Raw genomic sequence first — 25654 nt, 5'->3', positions numbered from 1 at the left:
TTTATGTGGCTGAATTTTACTGCAATTTCAGGCCTCTGTGAAAGAGTTACCTCCTCCAGGAAACTTTCTTGCCCCTAGACTCATGTTGTTCAATGGCTATATTTTTTACCTTACATTCTATCGCAGCAGTTCTCAATAGGGTGTGAGGGTGATGAGGGGATAGGTCATAGGAAGATGATTTTACCCCCAGGGGACATTTGACAATGTCTGGAGAGATTTTTGGTTGTATTACAAGGGGTTGGGCGCTACTGACATCTAGTGGGCAGAGGTCGGGGATGCTCCTACATCCCTGTAATATCCTATGATACATAGCCCGGCACAACACAGAATTATTTACTTCAAAATGTCATTAATGCTGAGATTGGGTGAAGAAGATTATGTCCTCTGTCTTTGAAAGAGTCTTCCAAAAAGTATTTCCGCTGTGGTGAATATGCTCCTCTGTAAATTCCTTAAGACATAGCATCTTAAACTACAAAGGACAGAAATGTAGCATTTAAAGAATTCATTTTACCATTCTACATCTATTAATAACATTATTTTATGGCCTCTAAGGTTGTGTATGTATTCTCAGATATATTTATTATATTTTAATATAGAATTACAGAATTGGAGCTCATTAGTTCTGATACTCAAAAATTATTTTATTTTTAAAATCACATTATTCACTGATAGGGACTGGAAACAGTGATATTCCAATAGCAATGAGCACACCTAACACCCAGACTTAGGTTTCTAAATACCATTTTTAATAAAAGAGACAAGATTAGGGTTAACATCACCAGTGATAAGTCATATTGCTATCATATATCCGTTTAGTATCATGTGATGAAAAGAGCACTTTATCTTTATGTCTGTGGTATTCTTTCAAAAAAACTCATTATAATTCAGCTATGAGAAAAACATTAGACAAGCCCAAACTGAGGGATATTTACAAAATAACCTGACCAATAGTCCTAAAACTTTTCAAGGTTATGATAAAAAAGGAACAGCTGAGAAATTGTCATAGACCAGAGGAGACTAAGGAAACATGATGGGCAGAGAAAGGGGATTACTGAAAAAAGCTAGTGAAATATAAAGAAATAAAGTCTGGAGTTTAGTTAATAAAAATTTATAATTATTAGTCTATCTTTTTTTTTAATGTAGCCATTCCACAATGTATATGTATATCAACATATTATGTTGTATACCAAAAATATATAAAATTTTTATTTGTCAATTCAAAAACAACATTGGTTTCTTAATATTGACAAATTTACCATGGTAATATATTAACATCAGAGGAAACAAGGTAAGAAGTACATGAGACCTCTATGTATTGCTTTTGTAATTTTTCTATTTTAAAATTATTCTAAATTATAGTTTATTTTAAGAATACAAATTACTGATACACATTGAGAACTTGTTATGTTAAATTGCATAGGGCATTATCTACAGTAGATGCATTTGGGTATAATCTTCATGTGTGTAGGGACATTGCCTAGTTTGCTCTCTGCTTTATCCTCAGGGTCCAAAGGAGTACCTACGGATAACACCGGGGTGGGGGGTGGGGGGGAGAGAAATGAACATACACAAAAATCTCTTCTCTGTTTCTGAATTATTGTGATTTTTTTCAGTGTATTATTCTATAAATTGTTAGAGCATCTTGAGTATCCCTCCCTTTCACAACCCAGAAGAATCAGTATACTTTTCTCCATAATTTTCCTAAATGTCACATTTTATGAGGGGATAGGTCCTGGAAGAGTTGGTATTTGACTGCCAGGCTCTTTATTAGAAAAATAAGGCTTTATAGCACTGATTCTAATCCAAGAAAATTGGAGCCTTTTAATAATCCTATGAGATTAATATATCAGGGAATAGAAAGCTGCACAGTTCTAATTTTCTATAAATTAGTCATTTTTCTATCAGTATAAAAAAGATCTAATGGAAAAGGTACTTGACTAAAATCCCAGCTTCACCACTTAACTACCTATGTGATTATAAGGACGTTCTTTAATCTCTATAAGCCTAAATTTGCTAGTAAAACTGGGGTAGTAATACCTCACTAGGCATAGGTACAATCCTCTATTAATAAAAATACAGGGTATATTACTGTAATAAGAGCTCAAGAATACAATGGCTCTCACAAGACAGAGGCTTGTGTCTTTCTCACATAACAATCCAGAAAATGACATGAGAGCTTGTTGGGAGGCCTGACTACTCCATCTTATTGCTTAGGCACCTGGGGTCTGCAATCCTTTTCTGTAGGCTCAACTCACCACTACTTCCACATTCCAAGCTACAGGAAGGAAGAAATCTAGAGGAAACACACCTTTCCTTCTAAGAGCATGACCTGGAAGTTATTACTGCCACTTGTATCTCATTGGCCAGAACTTACTTAGTCATGTGATCCCCACTAGTTGCAAGGGAAGCTGGGATACGTTTAGTAAGGAAGCAATTTGCTGAGGTAATACTTCTGGTTTCATGGAGATTGGCAAGACAGTTCCTGCTGTGGGCACCTGGAATAGTGCCTCACATGGAATAAATGCTCACCAAATGATATTTTCATTAAATCATCTGGAAGATAATTGGTGTGACAGGAAAAGGTAGGTAGCAACATTTTAACCAACATTATACTTGTTGGTTAAAATTATTCAGAATTAAGGATGGTCCTTCCTAGGAGGCTATGTTTGTATTTGAAAACTTGCTTATATTTTTATAAATTAAAATACAACTCCCAAGAAATAAGATTTATATTCATCCTAAGGAAAATAAGCTGCAGAAGTAATTTTTTAAAGTGCATTTGTTTTTATTTGTAACAACTTAAGGTAGTTTCTTTTCTAGTTCAGGAAACTCTGGTAGATTAATATAGAAAGAATATTACTTTGGTAAAAAAAAGATACAAAGTGAACTATGTTACCTATTTTTAATGTATAAATTATTTTGTTTGCTCAGTTATAATTTTTTAAATCAGAATTTTCCTGCCACCTACTCTTTGCATGGATTCAGTTTCAAGCTTTTAGCAATAATTGATATTTACATATGTGGGGCTGTATTTTTATAGACCTATTTTCATTTTTCTTGGTTTGGTTTGGTTTGATTGTTTTCCTGAGGATATTTATAGTAACCTGGTGAACTTTTCAACAGTTTTATTCCAGGGAAAGTAGTTTATACTGAGCCCCATTCATGCTAACCTTGCCTAGGACATTCTTATATTCCATGGGCTACAACCCAAGGTTGTCAGCCCCTCATGTGATTTATCAGATCACACTGCTACCCAGCTGGCAGCTAGACAGTGCTCAGCTGGCCCTGCTCTTTTAGTAACATTGGCAACATGAGGGGTGAACATGATACTGGTTATATTAGTTTGCTTGGGCTGCCATGACAAAATACCATAGACGTGCTTAATAGAAATTTATTTCTCACATTTCTGAAGACTGAGATACCCAAGATTAAGGCTCCAGCCAATTCAGTTTCTGGTGAGGGCTCTCTTCCTCCATTCCTGCTTACATATGGCCTCCTTCTCGCTGTGTCCTCACATGTCAGAAAGAGAGAAGTCTGGTGTCTCTTCCTCTTCTTATAAGTGTACCAGCCCTATTGGAATAGGGCCCCACCCTTATGACCTCATTTAACCATTATTATCTCCTCACATGCCCTATCTCCAAATATAGTCACCTTGGGGGGTTAAAACTTTAAAATATGAATTCTGGGGTGATATAAACACTCAGTCCATCACATTGGTCCTCTTTTCATTTACCATGATACCCACAAAGGGTGAATGTTTTTTATGAAGTTTGCCTTATGCCATCCTGGGCAACCTGCCTCAAATTTCATATACTAGAAGAAGAGATTGTTCCAATGGCTTCCTAAACTCTTTCTCTAATGAGATCTCTGGTTTAATGTCAGTGTTTGGCCCCACACAATGCCCCGGGAGTCATAAAATGTTAAGATATTAAAATGTAATAAAATGATATTTGTAGTGCTTTCTATAGGTTTCTTGCTTATGTTATCTCTTGAACCCTCATGGCGACTTCCTGAGAATGATTGGGATATTGCATTGGTTCTATTTTATATATTAGAAAATTGGAGTTTAGAGAAGTTCTGTGATTTCCCTAGAGTCTCGGGGCTAATAATTGATCGCCCCTGAGATTCCATTCTAGGCCTTCAAGTTTCTAAACCACATTAGACAAAATAAGAGCTGAATTTGGCTCTGGAGTTACTTGGTTTCAATCCAAGTTCTATCACTTATTAATAGTAAGTGGGCAAGTTACTTAATTCACTAAAATCCCTCAATCTCCTCTGTGACATGTAAATAATAGGGCCACTTCATAGGATTCTAATGAAAATTAAATTATATAATGCATTGAAAATCACTTAGCAAAGTACCTGCTACATAAAAAAGTATTTTAAGTAGTTGGCTATTATTTTTAAGCACATATCAAATTCTGTTTTATGGAACTTTGAAACTGAATTTATATAGTGTATTGGACTTTAGGATAAAATATTATTAAAATTATGTAAGCTATTGACTGATCTCAAAAACTTTACAAGTTTATAAGTGTTATGGAATTTATAATGTAAATGTTATTGAGATATTACCATCTTTTTTTTCCCAGCATATTATAGGGGTACAAATGTTAAGGTTACATATATTGCCCTTGCCCTCCCCACCCCTTGAGTCAGCCTCAAGCGTGTCCATCCCCCAGTTGGTGCGCATCACATTCATTATGTATGTATATACCCATCCTCTCCTCTTCCCCCACCTACCCGACACCTGATAAATGTTATTCCTATATGTCCACTTAGGTGTTGATCAGTTAATACCAATTTGCTGGTGAGTACATATGGTGCTTATTTTTCCATTCTTGGGATATTTCACTTAAGAGAATGGGTTCTAGCTCTAGCTAGGAGAGATATTACCATCTTAATTGTCACCTCAACATCTGTCTTTGTGTGATATTTATTTATTCATTCATGCTGGTCAAGCAACAGATTAAGAAGCTAATAATTAGCAGATGTTTTAAACTGCTACCAGTTATTCTATAAGCAAGCCAGTGGGTTTTTTTTAATTATTTGGCTTTTGTTTGAGGTCCTTTAATCCTCATTAATAAAGGAAACTGAATTTGAAATTCTCATTTTTCATCTCATACCAGTAAGCCAATCACATTCAGTATATGGTAATAATTAGGATCAAACAAACATTAAAGAAGCAAGGATCCGAGCTGATGAAATTTGGTATACTGAAAAGCCAAATTAATAAATTTTCAACTTTCCCATTAGTCAGGATTTAATCTCCATCAAAATACATATTTTTCAATTAGTCTGAGTCTACAAACCCAGCAGAAGAGGTCATTGTCATGTAGGCTTATGTCAACTATGATGACTGGGAAGTATTCTCCTAATATGCTTGGATTTGTCAAGTAATTTAATGTGAATGTCAGGGTAAATTAAGAACACATATTTTAATTTGTTTTACACATCAGTCCTGAGTCTCATATGGAGTAGGTAATTAGGAAATTTTATACATTTCTAGATTTAGTGTGTATGCGTGTGTGTGCGTGCATGCGTGTGTAGATATACAAGTAAGGGAATTTGTTCTTATTCAAATAATTAGTTCCACTTAAACTTTCATATAGGAGGTCAAATAAGCTTTCTTTGGATAGAGGAAACTACACCAAACCAAGAGTTATCACACTTGGAGCAAAGTTTATTAGCAATGTAAATGTCATTACTTCTAATTTGTGATCAACTGAACAAACAGTGAAGGACCAGTGTGATTTTCAGCTACAGTAACGAGTCTAATTTCTTCAAGGCAAAAGAACTGCTTCCAACTAGGTATGGAAGTTATTCAATTCTGACCATCATGATTAGGAATTAATAATACTAATGACTTGACTTGATTCAAAGTTATCCTGCTCATAGTATCTGGACAGGACAACTATGAATGCATGCATGAGTAAAGTAGATTGTGACATAAAACTATATTCTTTCTATGCTTCATAGATAGTCTCAGAAGGCCTATACATACATGCACAGAAACCACACACATCCTCTAATGGTTTTAATTTGGGAGAGCAAGATGAATATATCTATTACATCAGTTTGTTTTTGTGTATGATCATTACAGTTTTAAGATATGACTTAACTTGTGGTATGTACTTCATAAAGGAGAGTTACTCATCACCTTGTACATAACTCACTCATTGCCTTTGTAATGTGTTTATTTTATTTTCCCAACTAGCTTCTTAAGAGCAAGGACCATGTTTTAGGATGAACACAGGGCCAGGCTCATAGTAGATGCTAAATAAATATTTGAATGAGTGGATTAATGGATTCAAGCTTATGAATGTAAGTCTACAGTACTTAAATGTGCAACATACATCAATATAAATATTACATGAAGAATCTATCAGTGTGTATATGAATGAACACACATACATCCTACATTCAGAGTACCGTCACTAGTTAAGGAAAGTGATTAATGTCTAAGTAATAATATATAATTATGTAATTAAATACTGAATAATTGCTGAAGCAGGGAAAAACTATTTAAAAACTTATTGATTGCTTAATGTGAAAAATGGATATATGTCAGCTTAAAAACATTACCAGTTAAATATATCAACCTAAAAGAACTTACAGAAATTCAAACACATTTATATTTATTCATAGCCACAAGTTGTTTTTTTTTTAAATAAAGACAGCTACATGCCACTAAATAATTATTTTATTCAGTAGTTTCCTCACTGTGGATATAATTAGTATTCATCTTAGTAATTTATTAGAAATACTGACACATAATTATCCAAACTTTTATAAAAAGCAATTATAGTTTTTTCTGATAAGAATAAGAAGTTATACAATTTACAAAGTTTCAATAAACCCTTAAATTAACCTGCTATTTTTCCCCAAGATCAGTAATTATAAAGGAACACAGGTCTAGTTGCTACATTTTCTACTAGAAATATACTGGCATGAATGGGCAACATTTCTATTTAAAGTAGATGCTGGAGCTATGTAATTAGAGAATTACAATGATAGGTTTTACAGATGGAAAGGAACTATAGTCCTGTATGCTTTTTGGCATATGCTATTAGAGAAACATTATGTTTCACTGTGAAATTTATATATCTGATATATAATCAACTTTATATTATCTACTCTAATTAAAATTTGAAGTGGGTTAGAATGGAAAAAAAAATATTATTCCAAGATCTCATTTTAGGAAGTAGCTTTGGCTTATTTCTTGTTAATCTTGGCCTTAAAAAACAAGAGCCCTTCAGTCCAGCTGGGCCTGGGTAGCCTGCTTATTGTCTCACAGAGTGTTCTGAAAGCCTCATGGGAAGTCTTAGTTTTACTGTATTAGCTCAGTAATATGGGGCTCTTCTCCCTGTCATAAATATTCATTTGCAGACAGCAATTACTTTCTACTGCCTCAATATATTTCCATGCCCAGTTTTCTCCTCAATTTCTTATATTCCATATGAGGAATACTTAAAAGCCATTTTATAAGAGGCTTCCCTCAAACCTTCTTCTCTAGCAAAAGAATCAGCCTTTATCACACACACACAATTAACACCTTGATCAGGCAGGCATACATGACAGTGCAGCAGAGATTAATGGAACAAGACAATCAGCTGGACTTATCCAATGTTGGTTGAATTGCCTGAAACGTTTAAGCTCATGGTGGATATGGAATTAGAGCTGGGATCCAAACACCTATTGATCCCTGCTCTCTTCCCTGAATGATGACTCTGTACTATTAGTATCTCTTTGCCACCAATTTTCTCTGTATCATTATAGAATATATTGAATTTAGGAATCATGTTTAAGTTTGGTAGTCATTAAATAAATGTTTGTCTAGAGCTGAGTATACATAAAATGATCATGTTGATATATAAAGGTACTTGCAATATAATATAGTAGGTATGGGGGTGTGGACTATAGGTGTTGTGGAAATGGTGACGGAATACTTCATTCAGCTTTAGTGGGTCAAAAAGAGACTTCATCTCTTAAAGATGAATACAAATAAGGCAGATGAAAGTGGAGGAAGAGAGCAAAGGGTCAGTAAGAGAAAATCACAGAGATGTGAAATAGCATAATGCATACATAGAAATATAAACAGATGCGTATTGCTGATGCCATGTTTGAGTCAGGGATGGTGAGAAATGAAGCTCAAATGGTAGTCAGGAATCTCAACATGGAGGACGATGTAGGCCATTTTAGTGTAAATGACCTGAGGGAAATGAAGCTCCATGGGCATGGAGACCCTGATGGCCTTGTTTAAGCCACATTCCCAGTGTGGTGCATAGACTTGGCTGACAGGCCCTAGCCTTCAGAAAATATGTATTGAATGGATGAATGACGAAAAGGATCTTAAGTAAAAGAGTGATGTGGTTCAATTTTGATTTTAGACATGTAGTTCTGGCAGCAGCATGGGAGATCTTAGGAGAATAAAACTGGAGTGAAGGAGACTAGTAAACGGTGGGATGAGATGAGGGTTTGAACTAGGGCAGAGGCCAGTCACAGGCATGGAATTGAGACATATTGGAGGGTTAAACACCTAAGACTGGGTGGCTGTGTGCCTGTGAGAAGAAAGGTAGGAGAAAAGTGTTATGATAGAGTTGTCACCATTTAACTTAAAGAATACAAGGAGAGGAGTTGTCTAAGGGAAGGAAAGTTTTTCTGCAAACATAGTAATTTAAATGTTTCAATGGTTACTTTTAAATGAACCCATAAAGAAATTCTAGTTGAGTTTTAATGAAAATCTTGTAGCACTTCAAAATTTTAAAATATCCGGTGGGTATTACACCAGCACCAGGTCAAGAACATAAACTAAAAACATGAGCACTTTCCCTTAAAAAAATCTTTTTAATTTTAACGACACCAAAACATTTGGGCATAATCACTATTCTTCACACAGAAATTTTGGTAGGGAGAGACATGTTAATCCTTTCCTCTCTTTTGCTTTACTCTTTAAATTGATTTCTTCTCTTCAGTCTGGTTTTCTGCAGTGAAGGGAGCAGAATCAGCTACCTCATAAAGCCTTGCTCCCAGGAAAGTAGCCTTTGAAAGTTTCTTCACTTTGCTTGGGAAAAGAGCAATGCTTGTGAGTGGATTAACAAAATGTGCTATATGTATACCACGGAGTACTACTCAGCCATAAAAAGAATGAATTAATTCTTTTTGCAGCTATATGAAAGGAACTGGAGACCATTATCCTAAGCGAAGTATTTCAAGAATGGAAAAACAAACACCACATGTACTGTCTAATAAATTAGAACTAACCGGTGGGCACACAAATGCACAGAGGGAAGAAAAAGTCATTGGAAATCAAGCAGTGGGGAGGAGAGAGGGAGAGGGGTAAAAACCCACCTAACCGGTACAATGAACATTATTCAGGGGACAGACACATTTATAATCCAGACTAAAGCCACGTATCAGAAATATTTGTACCCCTTTAATATTTTGAAATAATTTTTTTTTTAAAAAAAAAGCAATGCTTGAAGGCCAAGGAGAATTCCAAATAAACAGTATTTCTTCCTCTGTTTCTCAATCTGATTTTAACATTTGGTAAGGGGCAAAACAAAACAAAACAAAGGGCCATGTTCATTTGAAGCTAAAGTTCAAATAATGTTAAATTTAGTTTGTAATCAGGTCACTATAAGTATTATTAAAATATCTAATTTTGATATACTTAAGATTTATAAGAAATCTTGTTAATTTTTTCTTACTCTTTGATACTGGCTTGCTTCCTCTTCTAAATATATGTTTTTATTGTGATAAGATATTTCTTTAGAATGAGCAATTTCATTCTGTCACATTTCAGAGTAAAATCTGTCAGCCAAAATGAGTTTGGCTTTAGACACAGTTATGGGCCATCCAGTTGGCAATACCCAGCAGGCAGAGGCCTGAGCTCTGAGTAGCAGAGAGATGGTCCCCTGGGAGGCAGGGAGATCATCCAGAGGTAGAGGACCACAAGCAGACAACCAATGTTGACACCTGAGCAACATCAACATATACAGAACCAGAAGAGGAAGGGGAGTTCTCAAAAAAAGAGGACTACTTCATCTGAGAGTCCAGAGGAGGGCCTGGAAAAAGAACTATCCTAGAAGGCAGGAGTAAAGAGAAGTTTAAGAAAGGAATAAAGAGGGGGCAGAGCAAGATAGCCAAATAGAAACCTCCAGTGATCATCCTTCTGTATGAACATCATTTTCAACAACTATCCATGTAAACAAGCACCTTCAGAAGAACCTGCACTATAGATCAAATGGACATAATTGATAATTACAGAATGTTTCATCTAACAGCTACAGAATACACCTTCCTCTCCTCAGCTCATGGATCATTCTCAAGGATAGACCATATGGTAGGATAGGCGCCAAAACAAGTATTAAGAAATTCAAAGGCCAGCCTCGATGGCTCACGCCTGTAACCCTAGCACTCTGGGAGACCAAGGTGGGAGGATTGCTCAAGATCAGGAGTTAAAGACCAGCCTGAGCAAGAGCAAGAACCTGTCTCTACTAAAAATAGAAAGAAATTAGCTGGACAACTAAAAATATATAGAAAAAATTAACTGGGCATGGTGGCACATGCCTGTAGTCCCAGTTACTCAGGAGGCTGAGGCAGAAAGATCACTTGAGCCCAGGAGGTTGAGGTTGCTGTGAGCTAGGCTGACGCCACAGCACTCTAGCCCAGGCAACAGAATGAGACTCTTTCTCAAAAAAAAAAAAAAATTGAAATCAATTATTTTTCAATTGAAATTTGAGAAACACTTCAGGGCATTGGTCTGGGCAAGGTCTTCTTGAGTAATACTCCCAAAGCACAGGCATCCAAAGAAAAATTGGACAAATAGGACCACGTCATGTTAAAAAGCTTCTACACAGCAAAGGAAACAATCAATCAAGAGATAACCCACAGAATGGGAGAAAATATTTATAAACTATCCATTTGATAAGGAGCTCCAACAACTCAGTAGGGAAAAAATCAAATAATCTGATTTAAAAAATGGATAAAGTATCTGAATAGACATTTCTCAAAAGAAGACACACAAATGGTCAACAGATACATGAAAAAATGCTCAACATCATTAGTCATCAGAGAAACGCAAATCAAAACTATAATTAAATATCATCTTACCCCAGTTAAAATGGCTTTTATCAAAATGACCGGCAATAATGAATGCTGGTGGGGATATGGAGAAAGGAGAACCCACATATGCTGTTGGTGAGAATGTAAATTACCACAACCACTGTGGAGAACAGTATGGAGGTTCCTCAAAAAACCGAAAACAGAACTACCATGTGACCCAGCAATCTTACTGCTGGATATATATCCAGGGAAGGGGAATTTAGTATATTGAAAAGATACCTGCATTCCCATGTTTATTGCAGCACTATTCACAATAGCCAAGACTTGGAATCAATCTAAGTGTCCATCAGTGGATGAATGGATAAAGAAACTGTGGTACATATACACAATGGAATATTATACAGCCATAAAAAGAATGAAATCCTACCATTTGCAACAACATGGATAGAACTGGAGAACACTATGTTAAGTGAAATAACCCAAGAACAGAAAGAAAAATCTTAAATGTTCTCACTCATATGTGGGAGCTAAATATTAAAAACAATTGATCTTCTAGAGACAGAGGAGTAGAATGATGGCTACCAGAGGCTGGAAAGGGTAGCAGGGAGGAAGGCTAAAGTGGGGATGGTTAATGGGTACAAAAATATATTTAGATAGAGTAAACAATATTTGATAGAACAACAAAGTGACTATGATCAATAATGAGTTAGGGTATACTTTAAAATAACTAGAAGGGTAGAATTGGAATGTTTCTAACAGAAGAAATGATAAATACCTGAGATAATATATACCCCAATTACCCTGATTTAATTAATTTACATTATATACTTATATCAAAACATCACATTTACCCTGTAAAGATATAGAACTTTTATGTACCCATAATAATTAACATTTTTAAGAAAGAATAATTCCCCCCCCCCAAAAAAAAAAGGAAAGAAGGAAGTAAGAGAACAAGTGAAACAAAGAGCTCCTCTCCTCCGGTAAAACCTCGCCTCCCTCACTCTCCATCCTTACCTAACTTTTCTGAACCATTCCTCTTGGGTAAAGATTTTGTTAATGGATTTTTTAAACAGCATTACAATAAAGGAGTAATTTAAAAAATCATTCTTTTTGGTTCACAGGGATATGGTTCTATGTAAAGAGAAAATAAGATGAATCTAATAATAATGCTTTATTTTTTATCAAGTGAATGTCAGAGCTCATTAGAAACCTTATTTTATATGGCATTTTGGTGAGTTTGTTTTTATTCTATTTCTCATATTCACAAAGGAACTGAAGTATAAAAAAATTAAGATTTTTACCCAAAGCCACATAGGCATTAGATGTGAGTAACCTTGGCATTGCTGAAATACAACTTGCCTTTTTCCCCGGCGCTTGCTTAAAATATTAATGAAGTCCTTGAAAGCTTTCTCATCTGATTTTAATTTTTTTCCTTACATGGTATTGATTTCTATTTTTTAACTTCAAAAATTCATATAGCACAATTGTTAAAAAGTTCAAATATAACTCTTTAAAATTTAGCATTTAATCTAAATTCTTTATTTTTAAAAAGCCATAATTGTACTCCATATAATATAGTTAAAAATACACAAAATTCATCAATATTGCATAAAATGATAAACTTTACTTTCAAAAAGTTTGTTTTCAAGAAGAACTGAACCCATCCTTTAGAACTGAACCCATTTTTTTGTTTTGTTTTGTTTTGTTTTTCCTGGTAGCTGCTAGCTTCACAATGAATTATTGGCATATCAGTCGATGTTTAGCAAAATAAAAATTAAAAATTATACTATTTCTTTTATGTCTAAGTACTATTGCTTAAAATTTTCTTTCTGGAATTTCCCATGTAAAATTCTTAGAGATTGAGAAAAGTCTATAATTCAGATCTTTAAGGGTTAATTGTGGATACAGATGTACTGTGAAATACATATGTAAAGTTTGAGAAGATATATTAGAGAAGATATGAATTAGCCATTTCTAAATCACTTTCTTAGCTTGTGAAGGGTCAACATTTATTAGGTTAATATCAAATACTTGAGAGTAGAATCTTGAAATATTGACTAGATCTCAATTCTTGTGATAATATTTGGGACACCTGAAAATCAAATATAATTGTGGAAATTCAGATGCACTGTCATTTATTGAATAGTCCTGGTGACTTATTAATTAATATTTGATTTGATTTTTAAATTTTTTTAAATTTCAGAATATTATGGGGGTATAAATGCTTTGGTCATGTAAATTGCCTTTGCACCACCCAAGTCAAAGCTACAAGCATACCTATCCCCCAGACAGTGTGCACAACACCCATTAGGTGTGAATATACCCATACCCTATCCCACCTCCCACCTGCCTAATGTTACTATAATATGTGCATGTAAGTGTTGATCGATTAGTACTAATTTAATGGTGAGTCCATGTGGTGTTTGTTTTTCCATTCTTGAGATACTTTACTTAGAAGAATGGGCTCCAGCTCCATCCAGGATAATAGAAGAGGTATTAGCTCACCATTTTTTTTTTAATGGCTGAGTATACTCCATGGTATACATATACCAAATTATATTAATCCATTCATGTATTGATGGGCACTTGGATTGTGTCCACATCTTTGTAATTGTGAATTATGCTGCTATAAACATTTGAGCACAGATGTCTTTTTTATACAATGTCTTTTTTTCTTTTGAGTAAATACCCAGTAGCAGGATTGCTGAATCAAATGGTAGTTCTACTTTTAGTTCTTTGAAGTATCTCCATATTACTTTCCACAGAGGTTGTACCAGTTTGCATTCCCACCAGCAGTATATGAGTATTCCTATCTCTCTGTAGCTATGCTGACATTTGTTGTTTTGGGACTTTTTGATAAAAGCCATTCTCACTGGAGTTAAGTGATATCTCATTGTGGTGTTGATTTACATTTCCCTGATGTGGATTAGAGATGTTGATCATTTTTTCATATGCTTGTTGTACATTAGTCTATCTTTTGAAAAGTTTCTGTTCATGTCCTTTGCCCACTTTTTAATGAGGTGGTTTGATTTTTTCTTGCTGATTTTCTTGAGTTCTTTATATATTCTCTTTATTAGACCTTTATCAGATGTATAGCATGCAAATATTTTCTCCCATTCTGCAGGTTGTCTATTCACTCTAATGATTGTTTCCTTGACTATGTAGAAGCTTTTTAATTTAATCAGGTCCCATTTATTTATTTTTGTTGTTGCTGTAATTGCCTTTGGGGTCTTCTTCATAAATTCTTTTTCTAGGCCAATGTCTATAAGATTTTTCCAACATTTTCTTCTAGAATCCTTATGATTTCATGCCTTAGGTTTAAGTCTGTTATCCAGCTTGAGTTGATTTTTGTGAGCAGTGAGAGGACCAGATCCTGTTTTAGTCTTCTACATGTGGCTATCCAATTTTCCCAGAACCATGGCCAAATATTTTAAACAAATACTTATCTTTACAAGGATTATAAATGAGATCCTCATTCAAGAATTCCCTTTATTCATGGCTGCTATTTGTCTGTCTTTTCTCCCAGTGGTATGGAAGAAACAGGGCAGAGTGGGCAGGGAGTGCCCACACAGTCTAGCACATCAGTCCGGCACCCTCAGTCTTAGTGTGTAGTATCAGAAGGTGAAAACCAGAAGCTCTGGCTTCAAGGGATTCTGAGGCCAAAGCTCAGTAATGAAATTTCCCTCTAAGCTGACCTCTCCCTTTGTGTTCTTTCTCTGTGATTGGCCCCATCATCTACCCAAGCCAAGAGCTTTGCTTTATAGTCCATTGGATAGTAGCCCCATATCCAATCATCACTTATCATGACCTAATGAATCCACCTCTTTCCTCTGGATTCTTTTCTCACCACACCCTAACCCTGGGTTCATGTCTCTCCTCTTGCATAGATTACTATTACTATAATGCCTCCTATTTGAACTCCTTAGGTCCATCAGCCTCTGTTCCACCCACCACTTCCCCATGAGCTCCTCATGCATATAACATATTCCATTCTCTAACCACTGATGCTCCTAACATGAAAGTCTCATCATGTCATGCCCTTGTTTAAAATCTGTCTTTGTCATATCATGACACTCTGGATTCCTAGGCAAAATTAAAAAGCATAATGATAAAATAAAATCTGTCTTTGACTTTGCACTACCTTTAGGATAAGTCCAAACACATTAACATGACTTATAAGACCTGCATTGGTCTGATTCCAGCTTATCTCTCCAGGAACATTTCTCAGCTCAGAGACAACTTTAGTCAATATGAAATTCTTTCAGTTCAGGGCACCACCAGCATATCCTGTATTATTCCCATCGTCATATTACTACTCTGTATTTTAAATGCCCGTATATTCAAGTGGACCCTTCACAAGGCAGTTAGCTTTCTGAGTGCAAGGACTGGGGGTTTCTGGTCCATTGTCATAGCCTTAACACCTAGTACAGTGTGTGGCTTACAGTCAGCCATCATTAAATGTCAGCTGGATATTTGAATAGATGGATTTTTTACTATATCACCAATAAAGGTAGAGTGATAAAAACAGGAACCAAAGCAGATTTGGAGCCACAATAGAGGCATCAAAGGACCAGGAAACCCAAAAGAGGGAGGTCCTGCTTTTCCCTGCTTTATGCTACCATTTGTGAGGCCTGGGACAAGAATGCAAATTAAAGCCCACATATGTCTAACTATTAATATTTTAAAGTTGAAAATCAAGCTAACAAGATGTTAAATAAAATATATTTTATCCTGTTACTTTTACAAATATATACTCACAAAAATCTGAGGCGGCTAGGTATTATTTTAGAATTCCTAGACACCTCAAAGTTCTGTATCAGAACATGGAAGCACAATGTGGTTCCTGTCCTACTCCCATCCTGTACTGCAAAAATGTGAGCACCTCAGAGTCCTCACTGCTAAGCTCCATCTACATTTCCTAATACTGGCTCTCCTTAGGACACTCCCAGGCCCTTACAGGTGTTGTCTACTTCAGGGAGAGGGATCTGGAAAAAAAGACCTGTGCAAGCCTTGGAAGTGGTTCCAGGGCCATTAGGGTGAAGACTTATGGAATCCCAGGTTCTCAGGATGTGGTCTAGAAGGAGTGGGGGTGGAGAAGGCATAGACTTAATGTGGGCCAATCTCCTTGACCTACAGACTGGGTAGGGGAATGGTCACGGAGGGCTGTGTCTAAGGGTGATACTGCAAGCAGGAGGTGACCTGGATTTGTTCTAGAGATTATATTCCTAATATATCTCTGTGAAAGTGCAGCATTAGCAAGACCTGTCTAATATTGTATATGTAAAACCCCATCTGAATATATGAGTGGGTCTTAAAGGTTGTAGATATATCTTTCCTAACTAACCTTTTAATTGTTCAGATTTCAAGGCACATGACTGTCTGTGCTGTTGTGTTCTGGGAAGCAGTTTCAAGTAGTGCTTAAGACCAGTCTTTCAAGCTAAAACAGGGTTCTGAGTTGTGAGTAGGTTTGAGTTCTGAGTTATCCCTTTACTGGCTATGGAGCCCTGGGCAGAGTGCTTTATCTGCTGAATAGAGGTAATAAAACTTTCCTGCAGGGTTGTAGTGAAAGTACGTGAGGTTAAGTCTTTAAAAGGCTTAACTCAAGTAAATGCTCAATAGATCATAGTGCTGTCATCATCATCATAATCACTGTCATTAGTTTTACAGCTGTTATTTCTCATTGTCCATAACTATTGTGATGACCTTGGGCAAATCACATAACCTCTTAGAACCTCAATTTCTTCATCCATAAAGTGAGATGTTTGGAGCAGAGGATAACTAAGATTCTGTCCAGTTAAGAGCAGGGTCTTTCTGGAGTTCTTTCTGTTTCCATGTACATTGGACTTGAACTTGACCTCCTGAGCTATGTTGTAAATTATTAATGGAAGTTAGTTACTGTGCATATAACATCATTGTGTGTTCTATTTTAAGCAAACACAGTGTGCAAAAACTGAAAAACCCTAGATTAAATATATAGTTTATGAAACAAATATTTGCTTTATACAAAGACTCAGTGTAGAGTACCTTTTACTCACAGGCTCTTGTAGTATATTAAAAATCAAATTTAATTTACAAAAAGATATTTAGTTTGCCTACAACTTTTCATACAACATATGCAGAGATTTTTAATCTTTTTGAATCACAGAATCTTTTGAGAATTGATTAAATCTGATTTCCTCTCTGAGAAATGAGCATAGTTGCAAATATTTACCTACAATTCCTGGAGAGGGGGTGCTCTAAGGATCCTAATTTAAGAGTCCCTGGCATAAAGCCAAAACAAAGACAAAGCCAATAAAAGTGGAATATGCCGAGGATATTGAAGGCATTTCTAAATTTGGACCTCTAAACACCCGGCTCTTTTTCAGGATCAGAGAAACAAAGAGAGAACATTTCTTAGATGCATACTCTGTGCCAGACACTGTGTTAAACATTTTAGAAGTGTTATATTGTTCTTCTCTTTCCAAATCCTAAAGACAGGTATTATATTTCTGATGAGAAAACTGAGTCTCAGAGAGTAAGTAATTCTCTAAAGTCTCATCACTAGTAAATGGTCAAAGCAAAATTTGAGCTGGATCTGACTCTATAGCTATTACACTATGATAAAAAGCCCTAAATTTGTTCACATTTCTTCCCAAACTCCTAAATCTTTGTAAAAGAATAGGTCATAGAAATTCATATTTTTCTCTTCCTTAGTGAACTTCTCACGAAAGAACTCCTTAAACCAGCTTCATGTTGACAGCCAGTCCTTCCCCTCTCCCATGTTTTGTGCCATCTCATTGGAGCTGGGAAGACTTGCAGGAGTGATATATGGCTGTTGGGATGGGGTGGGGCAGGCAGAGAGCTGAAGAATGATGGACTCTCTTGGCTGGATGGGATTCAAAAGTTCTGATCCTCTACGTGCCCTAGTAAAGTTTTCCAGCTGACATCTGTGTTAAAGAGTTGTCAGCTGAGGAGAAGAGAAGTGGCCTGTCAGATTCAGAATGTCCCATTTGCCAAGTCTCACATGAGAAAAGTGAAGACAGGTCCCATTTGGAAAAGAAGACCTGCTTTCCCAAAGATTTATTACATAGGGGTCATGTTGCATGACATGGGCTGTGGTCAGTAGACTTGACTCCTCCTTGACTCCTTCACATTTGTAAGATAGCTAGTTAATTTCACTAAAAAGAAGGGAATAAATGAAGGGCCTATATGAGTGACAGAACAAGCTGAGTTTTATTGGAATTCTGTCTTGGTGCTATAAACTCTTATTGACCTATCTTCAAAAACAGCTCAACCCAACACTGTGCAGAAATCACTGTACTTTGCACACTTAAAGACCTTATATATTAAGGTGAGGTCTGTGTCCCCAATGCAGTTTATAAGACTTTACATATTAAGGTAAGGTCTGTGTCAAGAATGTCAAAATAGAACATTCTTGGTGATTTGGGAATACACTCACAAATTCATTTTTGGTTTGAAGTCATTTTAAGATATGCTATCTTATCACCTCAGACTTCACAGTGTGTCCTAGAAAATTATGCTGTTTTCACAGTGATATTAAAGGCACTGTGAGATTTGGTATTTGGTTTAGATTTTCCTCATGATTTCCCACATGATATAGAACTGCTTTATAAAGTCACTTACTACAAAGTATTTCAGTCCTTTATTTGGCAGTAATGAGGAAAATTGTACTTGAGAATGTTTGGGAGTGAAATATGCATATTTAGGAGTAACTGACATCTGATATGCAATTTTTCTTATATGCTAGGAAGGGTGTAAGAGATAGTTTCCTAGTGTAAAGATGGCACCACCTTATATCAGCAAGGCAAGGCAGCATAACATAGTGTTAAAGTATGGACTCTAGAGCTAAATTATGTGTGTTTGAACCCCAGCTCTGCCAGTTGCCTGCTTTGGGGTTTGGGGCAAGATATTTAATCTCTGTGTGCTGTGTTTCCTCATCTAGAGAATGCAGGTAATAGCAAGTTCTTCTCTTACTGCATGAATTTGAATATTGTGTGAATTAATATACATAAAGTGCTTAGAACAGTGTTGGTGTATATTAAATGTTATATGTTAGCCATGGTTATACAAATGTGTTAAGAGGACCAGTAAACTCTACTTTAGGTGTTAAATAGTTTAAAAAAATAAGTTAGTTTATCTTTAATTTAGGATAAGGCTTTATATAGAGTTTATCTTTATCTTTGTCTTGAGAAAGTTCTAATTAGAACCACTTCTTCTGTCCTCTTATATCAAATCTGCATCTGCCCTGACATCTGTGGGCTGAGTATCCTTATGTATCTGTAAATGGAAGTGTTTGATAAATTTCAATTTGATAGATTGAATAAATACCATATCTCATAGTAAAGACATAAAATAATTTTAGAGACACATAAGTGCCATGGAGTAGATAAAACAAAGCAATGTAATAGAGGGAGGGCCTCACTGAGGAGGTGATAATTGAGCTGAGGCAAAACTGAATTGGGAGAAGAGAGTTCCATGCTGAGGGAACAGCAAAAGCCAATGCTTGAGATAGGAATGAATTTCTGTGTTTGGAAAGAGAGAGGAAGCTTAGATCCTGGGTGGCGGGGAGGGGAGGTGGCACTAAGTGAGGTTTGGGAAGTAGGCAGGAGCTTAAACATGTGGTAACTGTAGGCCCTGGTAAGGTGTTAGATTATAGTCAAGGTGCTACGGGAAGCCGTTACACTGGATTGACATGATCTGATTTGTATTTTTAAATGATTTGTTTGGCTTCTGGGTGGACAACCAAGTGTAGGAGACCATAAGTGGTCCCAGGAAGATCCCTTAGTTCCCTTAAAAGCTATTAGCCGTAGTCCAGACATATGTTGATGTCTTGGCCTAGAATGTGGCATTGAGGTGGAAGGAAGCCAGAAGATTTGCAATCTATGTTAGAAATAGTAACAACTGGGCTTGCTAATGGTCTGGATGTAGATGGACGCTAGAGGAGGAATCAAAGAATCACGTATTCACGTATTTTAAGGTCTTGCTCAAACCCTGCTTTCACAGTGAAACTTTCTGCAGCCATTTCAACCCACTTGAGTCTCTCCTTTTAGTGCCATGAGTTTTTTGTTTAGCTCATAATACATGCAAGGCACAGTCCCAGGTGTTTAGGGTACATTAATGAACAAAACAAAGATCCTTGCCCTTGCTGAGGTTATAGTCTGTCCTGTACTACTTCCATATCTGCACCTGTAATTTACACTAAAATTTCTGTCTTCATATTGGTCTCTAATTGTGTCAGATATATTCTTCTTGTTCTTTAAATAGACAGGACAAGGACTGCACTTGTCAATTTAATATAACATCTAGCTCAGTGATGGGGAAGAATAAGTAACAGCAAAAATGTGTGTGGTTTTTTTTTTTTTTTTTTTTCGCAGATAACTTGTTTATAGGCTCGCTTGCTTTAAGAAAATTTGTGAAAATCTAAAATTGCAATTCAGATCATTGGAAAGGCCATCATTTTTCTATTGAAAAAGGATGATTTATTCACTCAACAGATACTTTAAAATAACAGACCCTTCCTAATAATGTGATTAAAATTTTAACAGGTCATTATGTCTTTGTCAGGGGGGTTGGGCAAAAGAACTGAAGTTAAAGTGTCAGAGGCCAAATTAATCTAAAATGAAGACAGGCTAAAATTTAGAATTGTAAGTAAAAAAGAAAATGATTTCTGATTTCTAAAAATTCAAATATATAGACTTTATCAAGGACTTCCATTTTCTACATTTACAATTTATAATCAATAATTATAAATTGATTCTTGAACCAGATCATACTCATCCTGGCAATAAAAAGGAACCATTTGAATACACAAGAAAATTGGCTTCTGGTTATCTCTTTCTGAGTTATGACTTCAAATATAAAAAAGAAAACACACACCATGGTTTTATGTTTTGCAAGGAAAATTGAGCATCTTTGTAAACAATCTTAGGACATTGACTTCTTTTCAATACCCCTTATAATAATGTTGGCACTGAGGTGCTATTGCTAGTGTGATGGCTCTACCCAATACATTCATCGTGTGGATTAATTAAGCTTTGGAGGACTATCCCAGGAATCCAGTGACCATTTATGACTTTATTTCTATGGAAAATGGTTCTGAGTTCCAGAATATTGACTTTAAAACCTAGGTTAGGAACACACCTCATTTATAAGAGGTCATCTTAAACTCATTTCTGTAATTCTCATAATCCACGTACTCTTTTAGAAGATGATCCTAATTGTTAATGGGTAATAAAACCTTTAATCAGGTAGTATGAAGCAGGACAATTCTTATAGTTAAAAACGTACATGATGTTCCCTGTATCTCATTTATTCATTCAACATATTCATTGAGTGCCTTTTCTGGGCAGGGCCCTAGGCAAACAGCAGTAAATCAGAACTGATCTCTAACCCAGAAGACCTTCGATCTCATTGGGGAAGAAGACATACGCACAAATAACACATTTACACAAATAATACAATACACAATCAAATGCTTTAAGTATTGTAATAGAGATTGTAAATGAAATGCATTGCAGTTTCAGAAAAAAGCAAGATACATTCTTCAGAGGGAAGAGGGAAGTCTTCCTGGAAGAGATGGCATTTAAAATGCCACTTGAAAACGGAGAGAATTTGAAAAGGGACAGAAAGGGAAAAGCATCCTAGGAGGCACAACAGCATAAACAAAGTGATAGAACTCAGAAAGTGTGTACATACAAGAACCAGCCAGTGCTTCATGTGGTGAACATGTCTAAAGTTACTACCAGGTATAAGACACTGCCCAAGGGGCCAGAGACAAAAATGAAAGAGGTAGGCCTTACCCTTGAGGGAAAATTTGGTTTCATAAATCTTATAAAGTATAAGTGAGCTTGAAGATGGTAGTGGATGCTGAACTGAGGCATTGGAATAGTATTCTGTGGTGATGGCTTTTGTGACGGTGACAATGCTTGCCATTTGCTAAATCCTTCCATGTTCTAGCCACTGTGGTGAGAATTTATTATATATGCATTATTTCCTTCAGGTCTCCTCATGAGATATGATTACTGTTTTATTTCTACTGTTAGCTGAAAAAATTGGAGCTTAACAAGTCAATTAATTTACGTAATGTTGCCCAGCTGTTAAATAGCAGAGTAGAGATTTGAACAGGTGTATTGGATTTCAGAGCCAGTAACTCACTAAGGGCAGCGTTCAAAGATGTCTGAGTAGGAAAATGATTGATTTGAGCTGTTCTTAAGAATTCACTTGACTACAGGGGGAATACAGTGATTAAAGAATTGTGCTAATGAGCAGCTAATGAGTAGCTAACTGAAGGTAATGGTAATGGGTATGAAAAGGGGAAGGAGGTCATAAAGGTAACAGGGCCAAGGTAGAGGGAGAAGTCAAATACAGCTTTAAGTTTTAGAGATGGTGTAGTTGAAAGTCTTGTGGTGCTAGGCAGTGAGATAAAGGCCACCAGAAGAGGAATGTCCTTTGGGGAATGAGGTAAGGGGGTAGAGGTCTGGAAGCTGGGATGACTAGTTTAATTTTGTACAAGTTGAATTTGAGGTGCCAATGGGCCACAGGTGAAAGGGATTTAGCACGTGGTTAGAAATGCAAAAGTGGAGCTTGGGAAAGAGGCCATTTGGAAATGGAATCATATTCTACAAATGGTAGATAGATCCAGGGAGACTGAAAAAGGCCTTCAAAATCAGTTTTTATTAGGCTGGAGAAATCATAAGTGAGATTACAGGGTTTATGAAGTGAGGGGTTTAGTAAAAGTGAAAAAAAACGTGTAGGCTACTTTAAAAGAAGCTAAAAGTTAAAGGCAAGTAATTGGTAGACTAAGAAGCTAGCAGGAATGAAGCAAGTTGTGTTTGTTTTCCTTATGAATGGAATGACGGAATGAGAAAAGAAAGCTGGTGATTGATAGAGTAAGGTCTTATAGAGTGGGTAGGGCTGCATTAGCTCAAGGTGATGAGTTAACTGGGTAAGGGATGCCTGGTGCCTTCTTCAGATCTATCCAAACTCTTCCCAGGTTTTAGATAACCACTTAAATACCACCTCTCCCCTGAGTCTTTTTCTCTCCCATAGTTTTCCCCCACGGAGGCTTCAATGTTTCTTATTCTCCCACTGCTCTTAGTGTACATACGTGGACCAGTGCTTCTCAAACATCATCATGCTTGTCATCACGTGGGGGGTTTACTAAATTATAATTTGCTAGGCCCCACCCCAAGAGTTTGTGTTTCTGCCGGTCTAGAGTAAGGCCTCAAAATTTGCTGTTCTCAGGGAACTCTGATGCTGCTGGCCCGGGGACCACATCTTGTGTACTACTGAACTAAACTAAAAATATATGAGAGGCATAAATAAAGAGCTTGGGAGTTTGAAGATGCACTAGTGTGCCATATTTGGAAATGTTCTAGAAAAATACTCCAAGAATCAGTCATTTAATGGCAGACAAAAAAGAAGGGAATACTTTGCCTACCTCCATGAAAGAAAAATTCTTTGAAGAAGGCATCAATCTAATCTCTCCTGACCAGAGGTTTCTTAGGAGAGGTCTACCAAAGATGAAGATTAAAAAAAAAGGAAACCGCAGCCATGACTCTAACTTTATTTTAATCATGAAGAACTAAAAATTATGTGAGCAAGAAGTATGCAATTGTTATTTGGGGATAAATAAATATAGAGTTAGCATACCATGTTCCATTTAGAATAGTATTTTGTTATTATTCGTAACTGAGATCATTGGGCCTAGAGAAATACACCATTTCTAAGAGTTGGTTTTATAATTACCATTTGTTTGCTGCATTTAAGTATTCACTTAGGTTTACCTGTCCCTGATAGTTACTGTGAAAATGTGACATAAGCAGATACACTAAATCTCTGAATTTGGGCAGGTGTCATTTGTTCTGTACGTCACTAAAGTGTTGGCTGTGGTTGGTGAATGTGCTAAGTTGCATGACCAAAGGTGCAAAGTCCTTCCTGACATTTGCAAACATCAGTCATTTCAAGTTTCTTTTATTCAGTCAAATGCCCACTAAGCTAACTCATTAGCATCAATGGCAATCAGCTTAGCAAAAGCAAAACAAGCATTCAGTCATAGCCATACTGTGTAACATCGATATGTAGAAGGCTTATTCTGATCACATAGATGCCACTAGATGGAGAGTTAAATTAGTTAGATATGAGAGTAAATTATGTAGCATTCTAGTTCCAAGCCTACACAACTGCTAATTTCACTATGGTAATTGAAATTAGGTTTTTTAGTTGAGATGCATAAACATCCCTATTAATGTTATCAGATTGTCATTTGCTTTAGTCTTTTTGAATTTTATGCTTTGAATGTTTATTTAAAACCTAAAAATCCATAGGAAAGGAAACAAATTATTTAGACTGTTAGGTATGCAAATAAACTATTCTGGACTAATAGATTATAAATAAATTTCATTTTGAGAACAGATTCATTTTGGGAAAAAAGGGGAATTTAAAAATTTGCCTAGTTGCCCACATAGGCAAAAAAATTTTTTTTAATTAAGAAAAACCTTGAAATCTAAGTGATACTGAAAATTCTAAATTGTTATAAAAAATAGATATTTTCGGATAATTGAATTGCTTTGTTAGGAGGGAGATGTGAGTGTCAGATTTCTTGATTTCATTTTTACCAAGACAGAGTGGTAGTTTCTTTTCTTTTCTGAGTAGCTGGGAGATATTCAGAAAAATTGCATGAAAGAAAGTCACTTGTCAGTCTTTTAGGATATATTTGGTTTGGTGTCGTCAGAAAGTAGTCTGCCCTTTCCCTAGAATCAAGTTGCAAACACTATCCTCAATAGTAATTAGAGCTAAGCGGCAATTACAGGACATATGATTTGTTCAGACGCACTGCCTGCCGGCTGTTTCCTAGCACCACATTTCACAGGAGCGCCAGGTTGAAATGATGGAATTATTTATCTCTAAATGCAATACCTCATACAGTGCTCAAATGCAGGAGTGAACGTGGACTGTAATCTTAAAAACGAAGGTAAGCACTGCTGTCTGATCAGCATTCACCCCTCAGGGAACTTTTTCATGAAGTATGTGACAAAAATTATAAAAGTTTAAATCTATTTGGGAAAAAAGAGAAAAATATAAGAATGAAGAAAAATAGAATTTGCTAATTTTGCAACTTTCTTGTCCAGTATTATCTTGGTTTTCCTAATCTGTATTTAAATTGTACTATTGAGTCACTTTGCTAAATGTAATAATGATGTGACTAATTTCCTACATTTCCTTTATCTTTATGACCTACTGTTACTTTTTCATTCAAAATAGTTATCTCAAAATAAGTACTAGGTAAAAATGAGATTTATTTTTAATCCAGGTATGTTAGAACACTCTCTTCTTTTTCTCTTCTCTTCAGAAAGTATATTTAAGCTGATGATTGTACGTGTCTAAGAATCCACATTCAGACTGACAGAATAGTGCTGGTAGCCTGTCACCAAATTGAGTGACGTGGGTGATTTGCACTCCTGTCACATGATTCTATGATAGGCACCATTTCAAGTTTTAACGTTACATCTCGTTCAAGTCAAAACTCAATGGCTTCATGTTTATTTAGACCCTTGGGCATAGAAATCTCTCTGGAAACCAGGTA

The 25654-nt window shown here is 36.0% G+C and overlaps 1 protein-coding gene across 11 annotated transcripts in view; it reads left to right on the top strand.

The window, feature by feature from the left end:
- Nucleotides 1-25654, top strand: part of ZNF385B (zinc finger protein 385B) — a 374516-nt gene that overhangs the window by 250559 nt on the left and 98303 nt on the right. The window contains exon 1 of one of the 11 annotated variants that reach the window (XM_012785830.2): nt 1555-25042. The exons of 8 other annotated variants lie outside the window; for them this stretch is intronic. In XM_012785830.2, the coding sequence (XP_012641284.2) occupies nt 24979-25042 (64 nt within the window). In that variant the 5' untranslated portion in view covers nt 1555-24978. Of the gene's footprint in view, nt 1-1554; nt 25043-25074; nt 25652-25654 lie in introns of those variants that run through there. 2 more of the 11 variants (XM_012785831.2, XM_012785836.3) reach the window with 2 other exon arrangements.

This window comes from Microcebus murinus, chromosome 8 (assembly GCF_040939455.1).
Source record: "Microcebus murinus isolate Inina chromosome 8, M.murinus_Inina_mat1.0, whole genome shotgun sequence".
Classification (NCBI taxonomy): domain Eukaryota; kingdom Metazoa; phylum Chordata; class Mammalia; order Primates; family Cheirogaleidae; genus Microcebus; species Microcebus murinus.
The sequence above is the reverse complement of the archived record's forward strand: the minus strand, read 5'-3'. Positions and strand labels throughout refer to the sequence as shown.